The 27,664-nt window shown below is 38.9% G+C and overlaps 1 protein-coding gene across 1 annotated transcript in view; it reads right to left on the reverse strand.

Annotated features, from left to right (window-relative positions):
• Positions 1–475: 475 nt before the first annotated feature.
• LOC132155861 (ATP-binding cassette sub-family C member 5-like) overlaps positions 476–27,664 on the reverse strand; it is a 30,706-nt gene continuing 3,517 nt past the window's right edge. The window contains exons 3-29 of the mRNA XM_059564600.1: positions 21,591–21,739; positions 20,355–20,510; positions 19,932–20,076; positions 15,397–15,630; positions 15,016–15,189; positions 14,793–14,940; positions 13,927–14,075; positions 13,730–13,837; positions 11,850–12,203; positions 11,690–11,761; positions 11,436–11,560; positions 9,674–9,746; positions 8,959–9,162; positions 8,729–8,872; positions 8,072–8,168; positions 7,796–7,980; positions 7,024–7,170; positions 6,782–6,911; positions 5,720–6,002; positions 5,429–5,615; positions 4,004–4,093; positions 3,688–3,877; positions 3,289–3,448; positions 2,829–2,907; positions 2,480–2,593; positions 2,235–2,399; positions 476–1,754 (exon numbers count right to left, since the gene is read on the reverse strand). Of these exons, the coding sequence (XP_059420583.1) occupies positions 1,653–1,754; positions 2,235–2,399; positions 2,480–2,593; positions 2,829–2,907; positions 3,289–3,448; positions 3,688–3,877; positions 4,004–4,093; positions 5,429–5,615; positions 5,720–6,002; positions 6,782–6,911; positions 7,024–7,170; positions 7,796–7,980; positions 8,072–8,168; positions 8,729–8,872; positions 8,959–9,162; positions 9,674–9,746; positions 11,436–11,560; positions 11,690–11,761; positions 11,850–12,203; positions 13,730–13,837; positions 13,927–14,075; positions 14,793–14,940; positions 15,016–15,189; positions 15,397–15,630; positions 19,932–20,076; positions 20,355–20,510; positions 21,591–21,739 (4,164 nt within the window). The 3' untranslated portion in view covers positions 476–1,652. The remainder of the gene's footprint in view (positions 1,755–2,234; positions 2,400–2,479; positions 2,594–2,828; positions 2,908–3,288; positions 3,449–3,687; positions 3,878–4,003; positions 4,094–5,428; positions 5,616–5,719; positions 6,003–6,781; positions 6,912–7,023; positions 7,171–7,795; positions 7,981–8,071; positions 8,169–8,728; positions 8,873–8,958; positions 9,163–9,673; positions 9,747–11,435; positions 11,561–11,689; positions 11,762–11,849; positions 12,204–13,729; positions 13,838–13,926; positions 14,076–14,792; positions 14,941–15,015; positions 15,190–15,396; positions 15,631–19,931; positions 20,077–20,354; positions 20,511–21,590; positions 21,740–27,664) is intronic.

The raw sequence follows: 27,664 nt of genomic DNA on the forward strand, positions 1-27,664 counted from the left end.
AATTTGCATCTAGGCGGATGTACTTGTACCTCTACAGTCAGAAATCTGTATATTAGACAGAAACTTCTTTTGAAAATCATAATTCCCATGTTACAAAAACAACATTCTTCCATATTAGAAACTAACTAGCCTTCTACCACACTCCAATTTGAATTGCCTCAAGTAAATCACCCTTTCTTTGGGTTTTTGTCATTCTCAGAAATTGTAATGTTCTTCTCTTATATAATTGTTCCACCCAAGGTGAACAGAAATAAAAATATATTGGAGGTAATTATTATGAGGAAATGGCAGAATAAGAGGATGTGTAACAGGAGTGAATCTGTGAAAAGGCACATGGAGTATAATTTGTCTTTTGTGTATACTGACTAAAATGACCTTCAGTAGTTTCATCTTCTATAAACATATCATTTTGGTATCACATTTTTATTACACTTAATCCTTTTTCAGTAATCCAGAAACATAGACACAAAAAGGGTAAACCTAAAATAAATTTATTGAGATTGAAGAGTGTACGCTCTTCTACTCTCCTTCCACCCTTTTCACAAGGCAATTAAAAAATCATGCTAAGGCTATGGAAAGAAACGAAAATGACAGACATTTTTGCAGGTTCTGAAATCAGATTCCCCTTCATGTAGACCACAAACGACTGTCACAACCTGATTCAGAAGGTCCATTCAGTGCAACCTCTTTGTACCAGTGCTGTGACAGACCACATAACAGTCACAAAAAGACAAAAGGCCCGTTCTAGCAAATTCGGCCTGCTAAGATTATGCTCGACAAGCATCTCTTTTGGGAGAAAGTCAAAACAAAGTCAGTGACCTCCTACAGAGGTGGAACCAAAGTGAAAAAAAGCCAACATTTTTTAATTCTTTTATACGTAAAAGAGCAAAAACAATACCTCATAAGAGACAAAAATGTTAACAGTGGAAATAGGCTATAAATATACAAAGGCATCTTAGCTAAGACTGAATCCTTGGTGTGCTGAACAAGGAGACAGTAAATAAGCAGCACTGTTTCTCTTAAAGAGTCCCACTTACTCAGTGCTTGTACACCATCCTGTGGTCACCTGTGCCAAAGTTTAGGGTTCAAGTCACAAGACGACATTTACACATGTACTGAAAACAGTCAAGTTGTCAAAAATATTAAACTGTAATGAAAGATGATACATCTGAATGTATATATATATATATATATATATATATATAAAACACACTGTACATAGACTAGCAGAATCAGTACAAAAGGACTCTGCAACCACTTTGTAAATATATATATATATATATATATATATATATATATATATATATATATATATATATATATATATATTCATATTAACAGAGATATGTACTCTGTGAAACATACCAGTTTGCATGAATTGAACTACATGAAAACTGATTTCCCCTCTTTGTTACGTAAATATCATTACAGTGTCAGTGTTTCTTGACCTAACCATTTAAGCTCGCAAGTAGTACATCTTAACAGGCATGCCCCTAATGACAGCCCATGAGTTTCATGGAAATACAATACTCTCCCTCCCCAGGTCCCTGCAGGTTTGCAGGAGGGAGTAACATTGAAGCAGCAATGACTGGAATATTAATGGAGAATGTTCCCTTCAGCCCTCGGGAGTGAAACCTTGGCTTGAACATCCTTTAGCCTCTTACAGAGATTTTGTTCTCCACTGCTGCCAGCATCGCACAGAAGCGTGAGTTTTCGTTCGCCAAGAGCTTGGACGGCTCGTCAAATTCCACCACCTGGGTCAAAAAAGAAAAAAAAAGAAAAAAAAAGAAAAAGGCTGTGAGTTAGTGAAACAAAGGATTCTTTCATCCGGCAAAATAAAAATACTTTTTGTCATAGCATTACAGCCCTAGTCTGTAACAAGTTCCAGTTTTATCGATATCCTAAATGCAGGCTATTTACATTATGCAACTAGTGTAAATACATATAAATGCCATGCCAGATGCAGCTTCTGTTCCACCTTGGCAGCGTGAAGAAGGTTTTGGTTGATGTTGATAAAACTTGATTGGTCTATAGCATTCTGATCAATTGATTGATTAATTGGTTACATTTATGTATATGATATTTAATAAATGTAATTGTAATGATTGCCCCTACAATGTAAAAAAAGAAAAGAAAAATTGCCCCTTAATGGAAAAGTTTGTTTCTGAACCTTCCATCACAAACTCTGATATTTTACTCCTAAAATAGTTTTTCCCCAGACTGCTATTCTGTACCTGGCCCTGATTGAGCACCATGATACGGTCACAGTTGAGGACCGTGTGCAATCTGTGTGCAATGGTCAGCGTGGTGCAGTCCTGGAACGCATTCCGAATCGTCTCCTGAATCAAACAGTCGGTCTCTGTGTCCATAGCCGCTGTGGCCTCATCCAGGATCAAGATCTAAAAATCAGGAGGAAACGAAGTGGAATACCCAGGCTATCACAGACACATACAAGATCAGAGTCGGGCTGTTAACTCACCTTGCACTGTCTCAGAAGAACTCGGGCCACACAGAGCAGCTGCCGCTCACCCACGGAGAAATTCTCCCCGTTTTCCACCACCTCGGACTCCAGCTTTAAAGGCAGCTGAGACACCTGAACAACAGAGAGGAGATGCAAGACAATGAATTACATAGATTCAAAACCATGGGAAAACTATGATAAGATGGAGGCAAGAGCAACAAGAAGTCATCGGAGACAAATACTTGCCCTTAAGGGTCAGAAACAAAATGACAAGCTGCTATGTGACAGAGTGGGCAACCTGAAACTACTTCTACTTCCTGCAAACATTATACACGGTGTCACTTTCAAAGGGTTTTCTTTGGCTTACACATTCTTTCATGTGTGTCCTCTCCAGGGCATCCCAGATTTGCTCCTCTGAATACTGGTTAAAAGGATCCAAGTTGGATCTGAACACAAAACAGAGAGCAGATGTATGACTAAATAAGAATAATGAGATTAATACATTCATTATGAAGCAGGATTAAGACACTTCTGCATGACTCGTGTCAATGTTTCCCAATGTCAAGTCACATTTAGACAGCACTTTATACAATACAGATGGTTTTAAAACAGCTTTAAATGATTTAAACATTATTTTGTAAACTTCATCAGTTATGAAACCTGTTGAGATGTAAATCAGCTCTACAGAAGAAGTGATGTCATAATTCAGCTTAAGTCAGTGCTGATTCAGTTCAGTTCAACAACAGTGCTGATGTTGATGTCAATAAGTTCCTTTATTCGCATGATACGTGTGAAATGGTCTTTGGGTCAGAGGAGGTCCCGCCTACCTGACAGTACCACTGAAAAGCACTGGCTCCTGTGGAATGATTGACAGTTTGCTGCGCAAATCAGCAAGGCCAATGTTGCAAATGTTGACACCATCAATCTTGATGGAGCCACCACATGGTTCTACCAGCCGATAGAGAACCACTCCCAGAGAAGACTTCCCTGAGGACAGACGAGAAGACACATTTATTGTTTCTCTTTTTATTATACATAATTTCTCTGATTTCACCTTCTATCTTCACCATTAAAGTCGTTTCATAAAAGGCCTGATTCTAAAAGTTATCTAACTTGCATAAGATTTTTTTTCAATAAATGATGTCTTTATAAACATTTGTTATTAACCTCTGTTAACATATTAACTGTTATTAACTGTTGAGAAAAGACAAGGAGAAGAGACTGACCTGAGCCCGTTCGTCCCACAATCCCCACCTTCTCTTTTGGTCGAATGGTGCAGGACACTTTCTTCAGTATCATCGGGAGGTTGTCTCTGTACCTCATCTCCGTCCCATCAAACACGATCTCACCCTCCTGGGGCCAGTCAGACGGAGGAGCCTTGTTTTTCACCCTCGCAGGAGCCTCCAGAGACAGAGACTAAGACAGACAGAGGTGACTAAGCAAAGGTAGAACTTCATCCTTTCTCAATTTATCGTAAAAGAGTGACAACAGGCCTCAGATCTGGAAGAGAAGCTGAAATTGTCAATGATGCAGGACTAGTACCTTGATGTAATGGTGGATTCTCTCTACTGAGGTGAACCGAGCTTCGGTCTCAGAGGCCAAGCGAACAGTAAACTGGAATAACCCTGTAAGCTGTGAGAGACGAAAGAGATGTTTAGCCACAGACAATCAATTATTATTTTAGTATCACTGATATAATATTACAGTTTCGGTTAATATTTGGAATTATTTTTATGTTATTTTATATTTTAGTGATTTTCTTGTTTTTGTATTGTTCTTGTAATTTGTATTATCATATTAAATTCTATAATATTATAAAAATTATTTATATTTATTAGTAGTACTGTCAAACGATTAATCGCGATTAATCACGATTAATCACATCCAAAATAACCGTTTTTGCTTACATAATGTGTGTACCGTGTATATTTATTATGTATATACAAACACATGCATGTATATATTTCAGAAATACATGTTATGTTTATATATTAAATATGTATAATATAAATTATATTAAAATAAATATATACATGTAAATACATGTACATATTTCCAAAATGTATACTGTATGTTTGTGTATTTATATATACATAATAAATATACACAGTACACACACACACACACATACATTATGTAAACAAAAACATATATTTTGGATTGGATTAATCGTTTGACAGCACTATTTATTCATTTTAGTTATTTAAGTACTTTTTTTCAGTTAACATTATTCTACTTTTTAGGTAATTATATATATATATATATATATATATATATATAGTTTTAGTTAAATATAACAACCCTGATACAGTCTGCTTCCTTTATACAATACAATAGCTTCTGTTGTAAGACAATCAGACCCTATGCAAATCTCATTTGAAGGAAATATTGGCATCATACACTTCATTTTCGCACTTGTTTTGTTTATTTGGTTCAAACTTGAGTTCGATTCCCTGCCTATTTCACCGCAGGTCTCTTTTCACATTGTGATATTTGGCTCTAAACCATAGTACTTTTGCGTCATCAACACGAATACCGCCGTGAGTATTAGTGGCACCTGTTTTGGCAGAACACCAATCAGGTAAAAAGGCATAACATGAACAGAATTGCACTTGCATTATTCTGCCACAGATGCAAAGAATGTGGGATTTTCTCAGCAGTGATGAGAAATGTATTTGCATCTAATTAAAGGGATAGTTTATCCAACAAATGAAAATTCTGGCATAATTTACTCACTCTCGTGTCTTTACAAACCCATAAGACTTTGGATAATCGTTGAAACACTAATTAAGATATTTTTTATTAACCTGAGCGAGATTTCAGTCCCTCCATTGAAAGTCCAGGTTTCAAAGATAGAAAGAGAACCAAAGTCTTATGGGTTTGGAATGACACTAGGGTGAGTAAATGACAGAATTGTCATTTTAATGTGAACTATCCATAACAAAATTTTACACAATTTCCCCTCACCTGCACGGCATAGGAAATGGCCAAGCCTGCATATGCAGGAGGAATCTGGCCGTGCATGAGGACGATCATCAAAGCCGTGATGCTAATGAGAGCCACGCTTATCACATCCAGACGCACAGCCAGCCAGCGCATGGCGCAGCTGAACAAATAGAAGGGAGCCTGGTTCTGATCCAGCAGCTCCTGATACCTGTGGGAAAACACACAAAGTCCATCAACCGCACTTGCTGGAACTCTTACCGGTTAAGGAGAAATATGCAATAAAGTGAGCCAGACTGATATCCCAGTGTTCACCTGTGAAGGAATTCATCCTCTTTCCCATAAGCATGCACTGTGCTCAGGCCCTGAATGCTGGAGGCAATGTGGGACAGGAAAGGTGACTGTGTGATGTTGTCTAATCGTTTGAGTTCTCGAATGAAGACCCGAGAGACCACGTGCAGCACTATAAAGAGGAGGACCAGCGGCCCTACTGCCACCAGGAACCATGGGAAAACGCTGGCAATCACACCCAAGCAGAAGAGCACCAGAAGCACGTTCTGAATGAACATCTCAGCCTGGAACGGCAGACGTGTGTCCACTGAGAGAAGAAATGTGAGACGGGTAAGAGAGTTTGTCTGAAAATAGAGGTGTGCCATATGTATCGTCTACGATAACGATATTAATTACTGTCTGTTTTTTCTCTATGCTCTATTTCATAAACAAAAATAGTTCCAAACAAAGCCATAAAAAGAACCAAGCAACAGTAGTTTTTCGTTCCTGAATGGATCAGCATTTTTAAACAAATCAGCAATAACAATTCAATCATAAAGACTAAATTATACATTTGAGTGAATCAGTTGAGTAAATGACTTAGTGACTCACTCAGACTTGCAGCCACCTAATGGTGGTTTTAATTTCATATTTAAAATACCATTACATTTTTTTACAAATAATTTTCGATATCCAAAATGCCACTTCAGATGCAGCTTCTGTGCCACTTCTGCAGTGCAATAGTGGATTTTGTTGAGTTAATTCGACTGGAAATGTGGCAAGTGTCTTATTATTCTAATTGATTAAATGTAAGAATTTAAAATAAAAGATGATGCATTTATCAAATAAGGTAAGAAAAAAAATTGCCCTATAAAAGGCAAATATCATCCTGTGATGAAAATGTTAATTTCTCTGAACAGATTTGATTAAGAGTATAAAAAGTTTATGGAATCAGCTGTCCATAACAGACCTAAACTAGTCAAGATACCTGTACAAAACATACTCATCAATCATCTAATTATCCTCAAAATCCCAGAAAACATAATTTCTTGTCAATATCTCACACCCCTATCTGATGATAGAGTCTAACCCTCCATCGGGTCCCACCTTCATCCATGTCTTTGGAGAATCGGTTGAGGATGCGAGCCGTGGGCGTCGTGTCAAAAAATTTCATGGGACTACGAAGAATCTTCTGGAAAAGTTCATCATGGAGCCTCGAGGAGGCACGCAGAGTACCCTTAAAAAAAATAAATCAAAAGATGAAACATGGACCTCATTCTCTGACACAGCAAGTCCATCATGCATAACTATAATTGCTATGAATGTAACTATATGATGTAAAAACTCACCTTTATAAACACAATGCCTCTCAATAGTTTGAGAAGGAGCATGATTCCCATAGACATGGTGTAGACAGCAGCATAGTGTTGCATCAGAGGGTTATCACGCATACTCTCACTCAGTACTGAACTGTTCCCCACCTGCACCGTCGTGTTCTATTGAGCAATAAACCACAGACGCATTGCATTATGCAGTAAAACATGGAAATGACTGAACATTTGTGTGTGTGTACATTTGTGTGTGTGTTTATATATATATATATATATAGAGAGAGAGAGAGAGAGGGATGCAACAATACAGTTAGCAGTGGATGTTGTACCAAAAGGTTCAATATTACATTGCAGAACTGTAGAATTATAGAATTGTGGTGTTTCATATATATATATACACACCCACACAAACAAGATCCATTTACATTGAGGTTGGTTCATGGTATGGTATTTATTGTTTTAATCTTCAAAGTCGGCTTGAAAAGGAAGTTGCATGCAACTGAGAATGAATTGGATCATTGTTGTTGGCTAATTGCTGAAATCTCATGTGAGTGACGGGTTGCTAGAAGAGATGTCGCTGCAAAGTTAATGTTTTTGGTTAAAGACTCAGGGCATCATTTGTGATTTGTAATTTCCAATGTGTGAAGACACAATAACCGTAACAGCTTTAGAAAGAAAAGAAACGAACCAAGGGTAACAGTCAGAAGTGCATGAAATATTTAAACACTTCTACTCTGATCTCATGGAATTGAAGCCTTTCCGTTGCTCTGATCTGTCCATGGTCTCTTACCCCGCTGCCCTGTTTGATCCAGAAACTGAGCCACCAGTTGCTGAAGGCTGTGCTGCCCACATTGAGAACAAAGAGGGCAAGGATGAAGAGGAAGACGGACCAGCCTCCTAAAGCCTGGATGTAGACTTTGTACACCGCCCAGGGCACTGAGCCTTTCCCTCTCTCCTCCACCTGCATCAGCTGACCTGAAAGAAAACAGACAGAAGTGAGGTAAATCAAAGCATCAGTCAAGTATAGCGCTGTGAGATTTAGTGTGTTTAGTATATTGGTACATACCATCACCCTGGTTAGCCGGTTTTTCTTTTTTGACAGATCCTGCCTTTTTGTTCTCTAAGGGTTTCTTCAAAGAACTCCCAGAGTTCTTATTCGGAACCTGAGATGACACAAACGACAAGATTTGAAAGCTCCACCATGGCTTCGATCTCATTTGTGCTTACGCAAAAAACATGCAAGAACCGATGGGGCTGCTGAAAAAGAGCTGTGTAGACATTCAAAACTTCTCCTTTTGTGTTTCACAGAATAAATCAAGTCATATGCTTTGGAAAAACACGAGGAGAATGATGAGGAAGCTTTTTGGGTGAACGGTCTCTGAACGGTTTCAACATCTTCCTTTTTACTGTTTAGAAATGAACTGAATATTTTTTTCATAAATCACAAACCCTAATGTCATTCAAAACCCTTATGGGTTTATTTTGTAGACCACAAACGAAAATCATTAAAGAATGCTTTAAATGTTTTGTCTATATTAGGAAATTCAATGGCACCCAAAACTTTAAAGCTCAAAAAAACTTGAAATGAATTAATCTCAACTGGTATAATTCACGAAAAATGAAAATCTTTATTCCTTGGACTTGTGTCAGCTATAGTCAAACCCCATTGGTTCTTGATGTGTGTGAGTAAATGATGACAGTTTTCATTTTGGGGTTTTCTGACCTCAATGACTGGCGTTTCTCCCAGCTGAAGGTTGTTGAAAATGGCGGCGTAGTCTCCATTCAAATTCATCAGCTCCTCGTGACTGCCCTGCTCTGTGATGCTGCCGTCACGCATGAAGATCACGTCATCACAGTCCACCAGATACTGACAACAGAAACAGGACCGTGTTTTTGGAAGCTGAATGGAAGATTCATAGAAATCTCACTCGACCAGACATGACATTATAATACCTGTAGCTGGTGAGTGACAAAGATGACGGTCTTGCCACGCAGATGTTTTCTAATGGCGTTGTTGAAGATGTGATTTCCGACATGGGCATCCAGAGCACTTAAAGGGTCATCGAGAATGTAAATATCCCTGTTGCTGTATAAAGCTCGAGCCAGGCTTATCCGCTGACGCTGCCCGCCGCTCAGGTTAGCACCACGTTCTCCAATCTGACAGAGGAAATCACACCACTTTTCAAAAAGACTTGCCCCCGATTATGCCTTCATTTAAAGGGCAATTTAGAGTTTCTGTATTAGTAGCTCAGGTCTAAAGCCTGGTGTACACTGTACAATTTTAGCCACGATTTTGGCATTTGAAACTAATTTCTGGGATCCTAATGGACTTCTGCTGTCATAGAGTAAATTTGTGTGTTTCGATCACCCACAATGTGACAGTTTTCCATTACAACTTCCCCTGTGATACTGTATTTTTGTGATCTGAATAAACTCTGAAAAATTATCATATTGTTTCCTTTTGCGCAGTTTTTTTCAAACACTTAATTTTTTTTACCATATTCCTGAACTGAACATTTGCTGGTATAGTGATTAGATTCACTGTTTTGGCCTGCCGCCGTGAACATAAGAATGCATAACAAGAACGGAGGGATTCAGTGTGTGTAGTGTGTGTGCGAAGTGCATAACGGGCATATGAGGATCTTGATTTTTGTGTAGGATGTGTTACCTCAGTCAGGTCAGCATTAGGGAGGATGGCCAAGTCTGGTCTCAAGCAGCAAGCACTCAGAATAGCCTGATACCTGCAGGAGACAAATAAAAGATATGGGAGAATAAAATGTCCTGCATTAAAAAAACTAAAGTGCTTATTCTTCAATGGTAAGGTGTCATTACAGTTCTTAATATATCAGGAAACATGTGGAGGCTATTTAATGACAAAACACAAGCACTCAAGGGCAGTGCTCATTTTATCTTTGTGCTGAGTTGACCAGTTCGCCTGCAGCCCCATTTCACTCGCTCAGTCAGACTCAGCCTTCACAAAAACTCAAACACATTACTCAGTACTGACACGTTCCATTATCAAGGCCGAAGGAAACTCATTATTTTGAAGAATATTAGTTCACAATGTCTATATTAGGCCAAAATGAAGTCCATTTGGTGTGTGACGATTACATAACACAGAGTTCATTTCTTTTATTCATGAACACACTGGAGAGCTGCTTTAAAGTAGAAACTGTCTTTCACATATGGGGCATGTTGTCACAATTAACTTCCATTTTTTTGAGGGTAAATAAAGATAAACGTATACACTTTAATTTTGAAACAAAGTGACATATTTGTAGGCTACTAATCAAGTGTAAAATTGCTGTGGATAAAACTGAGAAAGTCAAAAAGTGTTACTTTGTGCCCAGCTCTCCCTTACCGCTGTAAATAAATACTATATAAATTCACATCTCGCGCACTTTAATGCCCTTTGAATGTAATGCGTACATTCCCTTGGAACTAGAATCATGCTGAAATTTCATGTGAAGTCCACTTCGCAGGGCACTTACGGTCGAATAAGACATCGCTTGAATGCTGCCTGAACAAGAAACCTCCTTACTGAAGGGAAAGTGTTGACTGGTGTCACTATCTCGCGAGTGTGCTGGCGGATCTCCACCATATTTGGGGGATCCCTTCAGCTCAAGGAATATGTGTTCGAGAGGGTTCCTCGAGCTGAAGGGATCCCTTGAATTTGGTGCGGATTCGAAGTGCCGTTACAAATATATGGCCATTCAAAGTTTCTATATTTTTCCACAGACTTAAGCTTTAAAGTGTTTCATCCAGGTCGTCAGTTTTTAACAATGGAGCCTGCTATGCTGGACAAACCAAGTAATTACACCATTTCAAGCATTTTATCTGCGTTATATGTTCTGTAAAAAAAAAAAAAAATCATATCAGCGGCATATCGGCTCCACGTTAGCCGATGCCGATATACTGGCGTCAGGCTTATATCAGCCGATAATATCAGCAAAATTATATATCAGTCGGGCTCTAAATTAAACTTTTGTGAAAATGATCAAAAAAGCTAGCGTAGGCTGGCAATGTAAAACAAAAAAAGTGGGTAAAGAGTTAATACTGTTAAGCTACATTAAAGAAATCTATTGTATAAAGGGCTAATAAACAAACGTGACGCGAGTTAAATTTATTGAAGTGCCGAATTACAGAACTGATGCAAACATATCGATATCACTATGATCAGATGCTTTCTTAACTGCTGTTTTCTCACTGCTGTCATTATTGTTGTGCGTTTATTTTGAAGAAAATGAGCAGCATTTATTTACATATTCATCTAAATTCCGCTCTCAGGAGAACGGACGGAATTGGGACGTTTGCTAAAAGAAAACTGTTGCTTAAGTATTTTGATTTTCTTTTTATTAAGTGAATAATGAAAGAGAACTTTGCTGTAAGTATTTTGAGGCCTTTACATTTTCCTTTTGTTTGGTGCTCACCTTTCTTCCTCCATTTCCTTGCCAAACAGGATATTGTCACGGAAGGATGCATTGAGAATCCAGGCCTGTTGTGCCACATATGCGAAATCTCCATTTACAGCAACGGTCCCCTCTAAAAGAGTCATCTGGGAAACACACACATCAGGCATTATAACAGATAAGAGGATTTCAGAACACATCTAATGCATGATGCCTTTAACATAGGCAAAGGACAGCTCTTCTTTTTTTGAGCTTCAAATCAGACAATCCCTCACCTGGCCAAGAATGGCAGAGATAAGAGAAGTTTTGCCGCTTCCCACACTGCCACAGACACCAACCAGCTTCCCCTGAAGATGAAAAAATTATTAGTATGATTATTCCTTTTTATCTCTACCATCACAAATCAACCAAATGAGGATTCAGAAAGGCAAAGACCTTTTGTATGGAGAGATCGATGCAGTGAAGAGTTCTTTGCAGCCGTTGGCTGATGGTGGGCACTTGAAGGGTTTGCTCGTCAGGACTGGACGCCATGTCTACAGGCACATCATTCAACAGCCGGCCATGCGTTTCCTCTTCCAGCATCCCGTGATGTTTTGGGTCGTCACGCTGCCGGCGCTTCTTACGACATCCTCTCATTCCAAGGCCTACATAGGGCGTACCACGAGGCGTAGGCTGGGCGCTGTGTCCGCCCGTCTCCCAAGCCAAACTGGCACCAGTCATCTCTATGGCAATGGAAGGATTTCTTGGGAGCTCACGGATCATCTTGACCTCGGCCATCATGAACAAACTCTGGAGGAAAATAAAAAAACAGAAAACAAATTACTTGAGCCCATCTCACAGGACAATTAACATCCTTTTTTACTCTTTATTGTGTCCACTTTCATTTTCCTATTTTAGCAACTTTCCTAAAATTGCCCCTTTATGACATTATCTCCATTACATTTGATGTGGAAGTTTACTGAAGCATGATTCAAGTCATGACTTCATTTGATTCTTGTAATCTGCCACTGAAGACAGAAACAGAAGAAACAAAGATATTATCTGCATGATTAAGTGAAAGATAGAAGTGAGTTTGATGGCAACTGGAGCTTTTCAATATGGTACCAAGAATAGGTCAATTTGCCATCTCATTCAGTCACTTCCCCAAGATCATCCACCTGGACCATATCAAACGCTCCTCAATTGCCGCGTTTCCACTGAAATTACCCGGAACAACTGTACCAGGAACTTTTTTCCCCAGGAACTACTTTCCCCCCAGACCAGTTACTTTCTGCATTTCCACCATCTGCTCGCATTTCTCAATCACAAATTTCAGACTTGCATCCTCAGTAGTTCGGACTTTGCCAGTTCGATTCAGGAGTGTGATCTCCCGCGGATGGGACGACGCAAGTCTGGTAATACTGCAAACAGCAGCGTACTTGATAACATCAGACAGCTCGTCTTGGCTACTGCAATTTTCCGAAATATGATATCAAATACCACTGCCTCCTTTCGTTTTCATTTAAACATGATAACAGTTGCAGAAACGTAGTTCAGGGAGATGTGTACACAACCTGCATTACAAGGAAACAAAATTTATTCTAATTTAACAAATGTATATAAACTGAATAAAGACCAAAGATTACCTGTTACATTTACCCAAAACTAATTACCGTATTTTCCGGACGATAAGTCGCACTTTTTTTCATAGTTTGGTTGGTCCTGCGATTTATAGTCAGGTGCGACTTATTTATCAAAATTAATTTGACATGAACCGAGAGAAATGAACCAAGAGAAAACATTACCATCTCCAGCCGCGAGAGGGCGCTCTATACTGCTCAGTGCTCCTGTAGCCTACCACTGAAGACATAGAGCGCCCTCTCGCGGTTGTAGACGGTAATGTTTTCTCTTGGTTCTTGGTTCTAATTAAATGCGACTTATAGTCCAGTGCGACTTATATATGTTTTTTTCCTCATCATGACGTATTTTTGGACTGAAGCGACTTATACTCAGGTGCGACTTACAGTCCGAAACATACGGTATATTTTATGTTTAACCACTAAAGAGACATCAGAGCCAGTGGCAAATGTCAGAAGGACTAGCTGAGTCGAGACTGCTCTCGTTGGTAATAACATGAGCACTGAGCTCCAGCTGATCGCGTGGAGCTGTTCGTCTCCGAAAAAAGTCCCTAGTTTCTGGGTAAAGTTCCAGCGGTGGAAACATGGCTAATGATACCATACCTGGATTTACAGGAACATAAAACAAACAAAATACACACTACCAGACTTGACAAAGGTAGAAGTAACTATCTGGAGAAAGAAGGAGAGGAAGCTCACCTTGAACCTATCAATGGCGACAGATGCTTCCGATAGAGATTTGACAGAAAATGGGGTGACCTTTAAGGCAAAGGTCATGGCATTGAAAACAGTGACGACAGTAAATGCCTGGACAAAAAGAAATGAAGTAGAGTCAGTGCATGAGTACATCAATCCTGTGGTAATGCCTACACCTCGAAACGAGCAAGGAACCCGACCTGTGCGGCGGTAAGGTCATAACCTAACAACATGTGGGTGGAGAATGTGGCCACACTGGCAATCACCACAGCGATCGGTGCCACGCCAACTGTAATGCTCTGAAAATATCCTGTTTTTTCCAGAATCTGACGCTCCTCATCTCTGATTCCTGTTAGATCGTACATAATGATAAGCAAACACATATACATAGAAATAGGCCAAAAGTTGGTTACTATTATTGACTAAAACATTTTAATTACTTGAAATATAAACTAAATATATAAAGAAAAATTTGAAAATTCAAATTTCGAGTTGAAGTGTGGTATTAAAACAACTAGACCCAAACTAAAAGCTAAAACTAAAAGTTACATATATAATTGAAATAAAATAAAAATTTACTTTTCAACATCTCATTTTCATTTAGTTTAAGTTAAAGAAAAACTAACCGAATTTAAAATTAAATGAAATTCAAATAGAAAAATAAAATCTAATTCCATTTATTAATTAAAACTACAATAGTATATTAAATATAAGATAATACTATGCCAAACAACCAGGGTTAATATCATTACTTAAAACAAAAATTTAATCTATAAGAATATATACTATTTTAAATAAACATGAACTCAAAGTTCTAAAATAAAATTTATTTCAGTTTCAGTTATTTACTTTATTTCTCATTTCCATTTAGTTTAAGCTGAAGTACTAAAATAATTCAAATTAAAGAAAACTTAAAAACTAAAAAAAACTAACTAAAATGAAAATTAATATATAAAAAATAGAAACTAATTCACAATATTAACAAAAACTAAATTAGTATATCAGTGATACTAAATAATAATACTGAGCCAAACATGCAAGCCAAAAAAAATAAAATAACACTAACTTCGTACAGCTTGAGAGAAGGCCTTCACCCAGGCATACATCTTAATGAACTTGATGTAGTTCAGAATCTCATTCATCTTTTGAACACGCTGGTCAGTCACGGCTACTCCCTTCCTCCTGAAGTACGCCGTCAGCCTGGAGCTAAACATCTACAGGAGAAACATCGGAGTTACAACGGAAACTCCCAATGGGAAAACAAAACAAAGCCTGAACGAAAAGCTCACCATAGTGGGGTAGAAGAGGATGAATACAGCAGAGCCCAGCAGAGACGTCGGCCCCAATACGGATAAGTTGTATGCCATTCCCAGCACGGCCACCAGGGGACCTCCAGCCAACAGGCTGCCCACAGCAGCGGCTTCAAACATGCGCTGCCCATCACTCGAACACATATTGATCAGCTAAAGAGAAAAGCGACACATACGTCAGCAAGATCCCCGAGACATACCGTAGACTACCATAAAATATATGCGGGCATCACCTTCTTTAGCAATTTTCCTTCACTCTTCATCTCTTCACCATTCAACACTCTAGGATATCTGCGCCTAACCTTCCTAAATGTCCAACTCATTAATCCAAAACTCCTCACCCGTCCCTCAACATCGTACCTCTCCCATGGTCTTCTCCCGAAGGCTGCGTAGACGCAGTATCTTGTGGAAGGCCAAGGTCAGGATGGCTCCTCGCAGACGGGTGCCGGTGCGGTAGTTGAGCGCCCAGGTGAGGGCGAGGGACCAGGAGCGAATCAGCTCGGTGGCCAAGAGGCCCAGCACCAGCAGCAGGCCGTAGGGCAGGTCGGGTTCGCTATTCTGCGTATACTCCAGCAACCGCCTCACCACAAACGCCTGCGGAGAGGGAGGACGAGCAAGGGGGCGACAGGACACAGCAGGCGTGACTGAGGATACAACATAGCCGATATTTACACTTCACAACCTTCCTCATCATAAAACATCTGACATGTTTACATCATTGGGCAGAAAAAAGGTAAAGAGATGCAGTTGATTGTATGCTATGTATGGGGCTTCATCATAAAATGCACGGCTTCTTATCATTGGAGACAGTGAGGGAGCGGCAACGTCTACTGAGAGAGAATGTCAGCCTAATGGTTTATTACCTTATGTGGCCCTTTTCTCTAGCCTTCGGAAAAGAACAAGAGAGACAATGAAACAGTGCGACAGTACCATCTGTGCGAGAGACATAGCAATGTGACATAATCATGGATACAATGCCCCTTGTTTGTGGATTCAAAGACTTTTTACCTACAGTCACATCTGGTTGGGGTACAGGATGGAGACGTACTTTTGTTTTAACACCTGAAAATTAATATCAATTAAATTAAAAACACAGAAAACTTTAACAGCTTGACAGTTCAAGAAAGTCATACGAGCACACAGTCGCACACACGCACACCGTTCTCAAATATCATGCACATACGCAGTCAAGGATATGCAGACATAAACTGGGAACAAGGGCAGACCCATGTGGTTGAACACAGCTGCTAGATTTTTATTAAGGAAACCTTGAATATTTAACCTTGAAAGTTGAAACATCAGCAGTTTGTGAAAAAAAAAGTACAATGATGTTGCAAGAACAACAAACAAAAGACATTGTTGCATAAAAGAGAACGTCAAAATAAAAGTCACATCTGAGAGTCCATTTGTAGGTCGTCATCACTGCTAAAAGCTGTCCCATTTAATTTTAATCGAGGTTAGTGGGGCAGCGATCCCTCCCTGAATGACGCACATCTTACAAAACCCATTTACACCATACAGTTGCCCGAAAAGGTGTCCATGAAATTGGGCAAAAATCCAGCAACACATTGAGGACAAGAGATGTGGGTCTGACAACAGCCTGTACGCTCGTGAAACTTGAGAGCGTTTCAGTCCAAAATGAGAAACCCCAGCAATATAAAACCCCCACAAGTCCGGTTTCCATTTGCAAAAAAAAAAAAAACACTGGCATTTATCTGGAGAAGTTTGAAACAATTGTCCATTGGCACAAAATATTGCCCACATCCATCATCAGACATACATTGCACGGTTTGACAATCATTTGCCAACCAGTTACCCAACCTTTCAGACACATAAAATGTGAATAATTACAGAGATCAAATAAAAGAGGGGAAACAGAAAGAAAGATAGAGAAGAAGAGAGAGAGAGAGAGAGAGAGAGAGAGAGAGAGAGAGAGAGATGGGCAGCAAACAGCATTAACTCTTGATCCAGCCCTGCATAAGAAACATGCCCTTACCTCCCAGGAATCCTCACCGGCTCTGCCTGCCCTGTGCTCTCCCCGCAGGTTAAATGGACACCCTGTGGAGTCTAAAGAATAGCCTCTGTCACATGTCGCACACATGGGGACCCAGCGACCTCTGACCCCTAACTCCAATCTGAACCCCCCCCCATAGACACCCACCAGGGGTAAAGCAAAAAAAAAAAAAAAAACTTTGAACTTTTTTCCAGGGGCAGGCAGCTCATGCAAAAGCATGCAGTGACAACTTTAAAATTTGAAAGAATACTATGGCAAAGTTATCGCTTTCTTTATTCAAACTGATTTTATTTTTCATGAATATATGATTGACCTGAAAAATGAAAGCTTTAACATACACTTGTAAAATTATGAGCTATATCACTGCTTACCGACACTAGGGGTGTGACTATACACTTAGCTCAACGGATGAGACAAAATACAGATTCTTAGTTCACTAGAACGTGACAATAATTTAATACTATTTTTATTTTTTTCGAAATTTTCAATGACAAAATATTTGTCTTTTAATTAAAAAAAGTAAAACAATGCAGTTGTATTTAGAAATATTTTAACTAATCTAGGGCTGTAACTAATGATTATTTTGGTAATCGTATAGTAGTAATCTTCTAATTATTTTGACAACCGAGTAATCTGATATGTTTTTTGTAACACAAACAGACCTAATTGAAAACCAGGCTTTAGTAAAATTCCATCAGGTGCGTGATTTCACATAGAGCAGATGTTACTACACAGAGCCATTGTTAACTGAGAAGCTGCGTAAATCCACGTTCATTTTCAGCGTTTATTTGCGCATCTTCTCAGTTAACAACGGCTCTGTGTAGTAACAGCTGCTCTATGTGAAATCACGCACCTGATGGAATTTACCGCTGATTAGAGAACCGGCTTTACTGACGAGATGCACATTAACAATCGGCCGATAGTGATTGGCGAACCCCTACTCGAAAGTGATATCAATCAACAATATTTTCTTTTTTATTTCATTTTTTATGTAGGATTATTTTTTTTCGCAGCCAAACGCTATATGCCGGAAATCCGGCACAGTGACTGAGAACTTTAAGCCCTGACCCACCTTCCTTTATAACCACCCCTGACCTCAGTCGTCAGAGCAAGGACAGGGATCTCTTCAAGGAGATGCTCTACAGGGAGCTGCTAAATAAAGACAACAGGGAGAGAAAGGCAGTTGATGATTAAACAGAATCTTTGATAAGCCCGATTTTCTCCTAAAGGTTGAAGGAGACAGAGCCTTGCTGTGTCGCCCATGGTGGGACAGTGACAGAAACTCTCCTTGAAGAAAATGTTAGCCTATCCTCCTGATCTATGGAGATTTCTCTTTAGGCTATGTTTGTGCTACATGCAATGCCCAAATCTAGTCTAGTAACCCAAATCTAGCATTTCAGAGTGGACCGTAAGAACAGAATACTTTCCTTATTATCTACCCGATATTAACACCACAGACATAAAACACCTGGGACCTGTAAAGCAAGAGACAAACAGAAACTTGCAAAATCATAGAGAAGGAGTTTTGAACACGTGCAATAAATTTGTTTCTGTTTTTGCTTTTTTGAAACTCTTGGAACAAAAACTGACGACTAAGCTTTGAGTCATTAATCTTTAGCTTCATTAAAACTACAGGACATTTAGGATTAATAACATCTGGCCTTAACTAATAGACTTGCTTAATTAAAGATGAAGTCTGTCACTTCTGCACACTGACAGCACCAAACAGAAAATACTGACTGGAGATAGTCCTGTCTCTAACTCAATAGAGTGCAGCAGTCGGGGTGCAGATGTAATAAAAACTCCATTCGTTTTCTCTAAAAGGGATTTAACTTTTAACAATATCTTATTAACCTTTAAAGAAAGATCTGCTGTGGGCTACGAGGTTGTTGATTGATGGAAAAATATTTTTTTTTTAAGCCATCAGTTTGTATTATTTTTGAAACTAGTTTCAAATTGGAATTCCTGGTGAAAAACTACATTACCCATAATGCAATGCAAAAATCCATCCAATCAGAGTTGCGGCAGGCTACTCTCACCAAAAGATCTTGCATATTTTACAAAACATATATTTACTCTACAGACATAATTAACAACTTTGAATGAATAGTTTTATGTTTCTACATTTTTAATTCAATTATGCCATTCACAATTCTTCATGGGATTGTAGTTCTTTCCCTCACTAATACTATTAAGTGTTAAGTATTTTTTTATGATTTTCAAATACTTTTTTCCTCCAAATTAAAGTTTGCAAAGTTGTGATTCACCTCATAGCTTATAACACTTTGAAAAATATTTTTTTTTTATCCCTATGGGAAACTTTACGGAAAAAATGCTTCCGGAACCAACAAATGCACTTTATGTTTGAGCTAATGTTGTTACATTTGACAAACTGAACAGATCAAATGGACTGAAATTTAATTTGGTGCTGTTAGTAGCGCAGATATAACATACTTCAGTAACATTAAACTATAACATTTTAAATGAATAAGGTTCCCCCTGTTTTCGTGATGTGAAAGTCAGACTATTTGGCGAAAAGCAGCAGACAAGCTGTAATACTCTTGGTGTTGGCACAATCATCGTTAAGGCACTTTAAATATATAGCACTAATGGTTAAATGAATTTATAAAATGGTTTTGGGAGCCACACTGGAAACACCACAGAAGTCAAACAGATAACTTCTGAGGCCCAGTAACAATGTAACACACCGTTCATTCCCCATCTGAACACTCACCTGAGCATTTGGGGGGGGGGCAGGATTTGATAGGAGGGTCTACAAAGCTAATAATACACAGAGACACAGGCAGAGCTAGAGCGAGAGAGACAGATAGAGGGAAAAGACACCAGAAAGACACAACAGAGCTGAGATGGTGTTACTTACTGGGCCACTGAAGCCTGCGAGTTGAGTAACCATAAGGCAGAGGATGGACAGCAGCAGACGCGTGCGGCAAAAATGCCAGACCACACGACGAAGAGACGCCCCGTCCCCTCGTGACCTGACCTCTTCATCCCACAGCCCGGCCAGCCTGTGGAAATAATGTCTTGTTAATATGAAATTACATCAGACCTTGCTCCAGGTCCCAAGCAGTACTTGATTCGGACATGAGCCAAATAATTTGGAGTACTATGAAACTACCATATGTATCAATCATTTAGTGTAGTATTTAAGGTATTGGTGCCATTTGACACCATTTGGTACCACCATAGTACTGTGTGAGGAGGTTGCAACTGCCAGCCCTGAATTACATATATTTTAGCTGGATGAGTGCTTGATTTTGATAGGAAGTCATGTATTAGTACTGACCGGTGACGATTGGCTTCACAACTCTCGAACTGTGACACGGCCCAAATATCCTCCAGAAACAGCTGACCCTTCTTATGGGCCAACACCACCAGTGAGGTCAACCAGTTAAATGTCATAAAAGAGAAGAGGCCAGCGTTGTCGACTGGATGCTGATACCTGTGATGACACAATGAAAAGCAGGACAAGAGAAGTTGTGGATTAGTGTCTAAGATGCAGTATTTTAATTCAGCGCAATTTGGTTTATTTTATTAGGGCCACCCAATGTGAGTCCCATGTGCCTTTCTCAGGGACACAGTGTATTTCTCGTTAAACTGTGTCGTTTGAGCTTCATCACAGCAGTGACATTTTAACAGGGTTGTGATTTCACTTAGATGTGGCTTTTGTTGAAAGATGTTTTTACTAGGGCTGGGTTGACAACAGTGATTTCTCAATTTGAATCGATTCTCATTTTGATGAACTGATTCTTAGATCCTGAGAATCTATATTACAGTCTAGGATGTTTTCAACTGATGCATGAACAACACTTTATACAACATTATTTATAGTGTGCCTCCAATCCAATAATCATAAAAACTGCAAGCTTGTGAATTGAAATCGAATCGAATCTTGCAATCTGTGTCAATTTGGCTTAGTTTATTCTCAAATTCATGTATTCACAGTGTTGTTTTACTTCGGTGTGTGAATCCATGTAATTTGCATTAAAACCTCAATGGAGATTCACACTCATTCATTCAAATACATTCACGCAAATCACTATTGAACTCAACTTTTTTCGAAGTTAAATAAGCTTCAAGTATGGATTTGTTTCTTAAAAACACGCAGCTTTTCACTTCACAAGACATTAACTGATGGACTGGAGTGGTGTGGATTACTTGTGGATTATTGTGATGTTTTGATCAGCTGTTCGGACTCTCATTCTGACGGCACCCATTCACTACAGAGGATCACTAGTGAGCAAGGGATGTAAATCTGTTCCAAAATTAAGAAATAAACTCATCTACATCTTGGACGGCCTGAGGGTGATTACATTTTCAGCAAATTTTCATTTTTTGAGTAAACTATTCCTTTAAGGCTATTATTAACCATTTAACAGCTGACCCTCTTATCTTCACAAATAGTTCTGTTTTTCACAATTTGCATCTCTCTAACATTCAAGAGACTGACCTTGTAATCTGAAAATGGACACAGTGTTACCAAACATGATTTTGCACACTGATCAGTAACTTTAGTACGTACTTGCTGGTAGAACGGATGGGCTTGAGTACACAAACACTGTGGTGGTATTTGCTTCTCCCGACTTCGTCCTCCAACTCTTTTTCGTTGGTTGCACTGCCTCCATCCAGTGAGAGGCCACCCTCAGCTCTCGCTGCCGTTTCAAAAGCATCCTGGGAGAAACATTAGCAGATCAGGTGTTCAGCCGCCAGGTTTGTTTTTGAGCGTGGTTTAATGCATTTCAGCACTTCTCAATGGAAAAATGTGACAATGCAAAAAAAAAAATGTTAACAGGAAATGAAAGAAGGCTTGTTTGTAATCATATACTGGGCAAAGACATATAACATCAGCGATAAAAAACACAGAGGAAGGAAACCAGTCAGAGTCCTAAAACCGTGCAGCCCATACTGCTTAATAATGCCTTTGGGGGAAATCCTGCACACATTGCAAGGGAACCATCGAGTCTTGTGCTGCACGTGGCCTTGAAACACAGACAGCTGACGAAGCCCGAAATGATAAATTATGCACACGTTTAAATCATGTGTCTTTGCTTAAAGAACAGGCAAAACAGTTTAGAAGATTGTTTAAAACAAGATGAGCCTTGTCTACGACACATTTATACGCTTTCATTTGAAAATGCATCTCTTTCTCTTCATTTTGGCCTGCGGTTTTCTATATAGAAACAAAACTTTTTGAAAAATTCCCACTGTAGTGTAGACTGTGAGAACGATGACGCAGGTTTAGTTGTGATGCATATTGTACTGACAGTTATCAGTGTTTATACCAGTATTGTGCCTGTTATGTGCTATTCACTTTCACACTCTTGCTAAAGATACAGTACTTTGTATACTCTTCTTATCACAGTCCTGCAAAGATGACAGAGAATGTACTGGCACTTGCTGTCCTCTGGCAAAACATAAATGCGGTTGCTTTTAGCCCAAACATATGATGTTGATTGAGTGTGACCTGGACGCATCATTGACTGGTGCGATATTTAGCTAAATAAGATGATCTGCCAGAAGAATATTGTGCATCTGTATCATCTCAGTGAGCTCTTATGAGGTTTTATACACGTGCAGTGTGGTTAAAACTGTGATGTGAAACACTAGTGCGGACGAAGAGTGTTTTTAAATGAAAAAGCTGTTGAAACCAGGTATCTGGTTTAATGTAGACAGCCTTAATAGGGGGAAAAAATTGACAGATATCACCTCTTTCAAAATCAGGCAAATAATGTATCAACAAAGTTTTAGTTTAGTTTAGTGGAAGTGCTACAGCAGTATATCAGATAAAATAAAAACTAATTCTGATCAAATGGCCTTTAAAAATAATGCACTGTCATTGAAATCTACAGAAGCAAAAAATAAAGTGTAATAAAATAAACACTTTTATGTATTTTGGATGTTATATTTTCACTAGTCTGAAATTAAGCCATTTTAAGAGAGCAGAATCGGCCAAAACATCAAAACTGACCAGTTCCTGAAAAAAACTAAAAAAAAAAAAAAAAAACCCTGTGGTTTTGCCTAAAGTGTCTTGTTTAAGTCTGGTAACACTAGACCAGTTCTCACTATAAACTTGTTAAACTTGCTTATTAACATACATATTACTAGCATATTGGCCGTTTATTAATACTTAAAAAGCACATATTAATGCCTTATCATGCATGACCATATTTCAGAGCACTTAATCCACCCCATACCAAAACTTAACCACAACCTTACTAAAAATTAATAAGCAGCAAATTAGGAGTTTATTGAGGCAAAAGTCATAGTTAATTGTTAGTTAATAGTAAGAATTTGTCCCCAAATTAAAGTGTGACCGATGTACTTGACCCCACATGCAGCTACACACTGTGACATGTGCCAAATAACATACTAAATAAAATATTTTATAACAGGCCAGACAGCAATAAAGTCTGCGCTGCTCGCAGCAAGCTGAGACAACAGCTGATTATATGGGCCGCTGCCCTGGGTGAGGAGTGCTGTGGCGTATCCTGCTGCGAGCAGTCAATAGTGTGCGTCTGTGTGTGTGTGTTTGTGTGTGTCTCCAAAATGTTTCAAAACCCAGGGAGAAAAGGCCAGCCGGATTAGCTCACTAAAGGCAACAGCATGTACTTTATAGCTTCTCAATTAAAAGGCAGGATGGGCATCTTCAAACATCGCTAGTTTTATCATAAAATCAAACTACACACAACTGAAGACAGCTGCTCATCTACAAACTCCCATCATGAGGGAGTTTAATTGACAGGCGATCTGACCAATCATAACGCAGAATCTGCCATTTTGTCTGACAAACAAATCACACAGGAGAGTAGATTAGTAGATTGAAAAATGATGTCTTTCCGCAGTTGAAACGAGATAACCTTCTGACGGTCATTCATGTTTATTTTGTGCTATAACTAGTAAAGAGGATAAGATGTTGTCTGAATTGAGGCGTTACAATGACCTGCCACAATGAAGAGCCACAAAACGGTATTTATTGTTTGAATTCCTTTTAAAAAATGACAACATTTAAAATCTATACCAGAGGTAACCTGCTCAGTCTTGTCCATCGGTGCATTTTCAGTGTCCTCTTCGCTCCACTATGTATTTTTTGCGAAAACATGATGTATGACATGAGAGCGCCATGGCAGGTTGGACATTACAGTAACTGTGAATTGCGAAGGGTCAATTCCAAGAGGGTCCTTGCACCGCTGGTGCTCGGGCCCTGAATATAGTTACATTTACAATAAGCATCCATTTATTAAAGGGGTCATCGAATGCTACACGCACTTTTACAAGTTGTTTGAACAACCACCCATTAATGATAAAAAAAAAAAATTATCTACTAAAATCTTTACCCCTTTCTCAAATTGAGCCGATCACACAGACAGGCCCCTCCCATGGTAGTTTGATTGACAGTAGCGTTTCAGCACAAACTGGACTGGCGTCTTACCTTAGCTCCGCCCCTGAGTGACTGCCATCATTCTGCTATTGTTTCACCACCGGAGCAGATGTACACAAGAACATCTCCTAAGAGATCGAGGTGTTCTGCTGTTGGATGTAACCGAATGTGCCCGAATCATGACTAATAACACGTTCTATGCAGCCACTAAAAGGTTAGCCACTTGCTAGTGGTAGCATGTTGCATTACAGTACATGAAACTTCACTTACCACATACACACAGTAAGGAGAAATGTCTGATAGGACGATGGCGAATGATTTGCAGATCCTGAGCACCAATGACAAACATCTAATCTTGTCAAATGTGTGGCAAGTAATGTCGCTCCATAGTCCTTGTGATCACGAATCTCAAAGGTGAAAGTGAAAGTAAAATAAGAGCGTGCAATTGAAATTGGTTTCAGTAGCAGCTCCCTGATGCCACAATTTATATACAGTCGCCTATAGTTATCCAACGATATAATTACGAGAAAAGTATTGAATTTTTTTCCCCCTCCCATCTTGTAGGCTATTTATTCCCAGTAGTACAATTAATTTCCTTTCCGTACAGGGACCTGGGTTGCAACGAGATTTTGGGAGGGGGCGGGTTAGGGTTCACAATGTCAGCTTAACATTGTGATGTCTGTCACCCATCGTCGATCCTCTATCGTCTAAGGTTTTTTAATGAATCTTCGCAAATCGCCTTTTCTAATAATGTGCTAATTAGCAAGTTTCACGATGAATGCAGCTAAAGTAAACAGTCTCTCTAAGAGCGGCTCGGAAGAGAGGGGCGGGGTCAGCAGAGCTCATTAACATTTAAAGGGGAATGCTACAAAATGGCTAGGTTTGAAAAGAGCTGTTTTTGACAGGGTAAATAAAAAGTGTTTTTACACTACCATTGAGAACTTTTAAACAAATTATGCTACAGACTTTTCATTAAGACCCTAAAGAATAACCTCAACTTGTGGAAAATGGGCATCCGATGTTAACGTACATATATAACCCTTTACGCACACCTTGGCAATAGAATCACCATTGGCTGGTACATTTTTTTTTACTCGCCAGACTAATATTGTAATGTCACATCTGTGTTTGAGTCCTGTTCTGAGTTGCACAGTTAGCTTTGCACTGTTTCCTAACTTGGTTTATGTTTCCTTTGTCCCTGTTCATTAGTTGCCTTGGTTTTCGATTGGCCCTGGTGTTACACCTGTGTCTAGTTCATTATCTAGTTTAATCCCTAGTATTTCCTTTAAGGCTGTGCAATTTTTCTGATTAATTCGAATTTAATGTTTTACCTCGATTTTGTTTTGTATAAATCTAAGAATTGGGATTTTGAATAGAACTATTACCTTTCAACGTTAAAATTAAACACAATGACAGTATGCTAATGATGAGAGAAAAGAATGATCTGAGCGCATGAAGGTGCACATGATTAACCGCTCATGTGTCATGCTATAGGATGGACTGTAAGTGAACATATCGCTGAAGATGCTATTTCACACAGAATGCACTTTTGCATGGACAAATATATGCTGCGGGCAGTGGAATGGGCTAAAAAAACACAAGGAGATGGGAGCTGAGCTCCTTTTAACTTGAGCGCTGTTTGTAGAATGCCGTTTCATGCATGAGACGCTGCAAGACACGTGAGCGCAATGGCCAAACACATCCGTCAAGTGCATGTTTACATAGAAAAGAAAAAAAACTATGGAAAAGCAGTGCAGTGGTATGAATAATTTGTAAAGAACTACTACTGTATGTCTGATATTTTATGTTTGCATGATGCTGAGAGATCTGATGTTATTTTCATTGCTTTTTCAAAACATTTATAGTTAATAATAGTCTACTGGAGTTATACTTGTAGTCTTTTTGAATTTGAATTACCGTGAATTTTGAGACTTTATATTATTTTTGTATATAACAAGTGTTTTGTTTTATTTTACACTATGTTGACAACTTCATGATGCATTGTCATGATGTCTTGGAATAGGACTTTCTAGAACTAGTTGGTTGATAAAGAAAATACTACTTGAATCATGTTGTAGTTACATTTTTTTAGGGGAAAATATTTTTTTAAACAAAAACCAAGAATCCATCGAACACTATGAAAAAAAAGAGAGAGAGACATTTATTTTTTTGTCTTATTGCCCAGGCCTAGTTTCCTATCTATTTATAGCCCTAAAAATTCAATTTATATGGACCTTGTGTATAATGATCAAATACAAATGTATTATCAAAAATGCGGTAAACAAATAAATGCATAAAACTTTAACAACTTAATTAAAAATTTTAATTTAATCATATGAAAATGTAACAATTCCTTTTGCTTTTTCTTTGTCAAAGTGCTGCAAAACAGGTTTACATTTTTAATTGAACAAAAAGTGTGATATTGTGTGATATTTCTTAAAAGTAGGTTTTAATAACTTATTATTTTGAGAAGTAAATTTTACTAAACAATAGTAATATATTTCTGTCAGCTTTTCTTCAACATTTGCAAAATTCTGTGGCTAGATTCTGCAATCATACTGCCCTATATGTTTTTTAACAGAAAGGGGCTGAGAACATTTCAACACACAGAAATACACACAGCAAATTTTCTTGTGTCAGCCAGCTGCACCACGAATCAGCACAGCTTTAGCAACTCTGTCACAAGCTCTCATGGGAAACAGGCTGGGAGGGGAAAAAAAAAGCCTTATCTGGGACTGATCAGAATGCAGAGAGCAGAGCGATCTAGAAACCAAAGGCTCACTGAGAAGGACAGCTCAGGTTCCAGAAAACAGAAAGTGAAAGAATGGACAAAGAATAAACTGTAAAACATTACTTTTGTGTTTTTGTCACTTATAAACTCATGTTAAAGCGCCTCGAGATAAGTCAGCCTAGCGTAAAAAAAAGCAGGAAACGGTGAAGAATTAGATGTGTCTGGCTGGATTCGATGAATGAGAGAAGCCTGCATGAAGCTTTTTGCAATGCTCCTCAGCACGTGCAGGACGTCCCCCTCTTCCCATGTCTCTCCAATGCACTCACGTTGCACAAACATACAGCTTGTCTGAGCGCTGAGGGGGGGCATCGACCTATCAGCAGGCAAGGCTGCTACACGCGTCACCGGAACCCAGGATCGCAATTGGCTGTCGTGCCAATTAAGGCGGGACTAGATTATGTAAACAGCTTCTAAATACAGGGTGAGC

This window comes from Carassius carassius, chromosome 13, assembly GCF_963082965.1.
Source record: "Carassius carassius chromosome 13, fCarCar2.1, whole genome shotgun sequence".
NCBI classification, from domain to species: domain Eukaryota; kingdom Metazoa; phylum Chordata; class Actinopteri; order Cypriniformes; family Cyprinidae; genus Carassius; species Carassius carassius.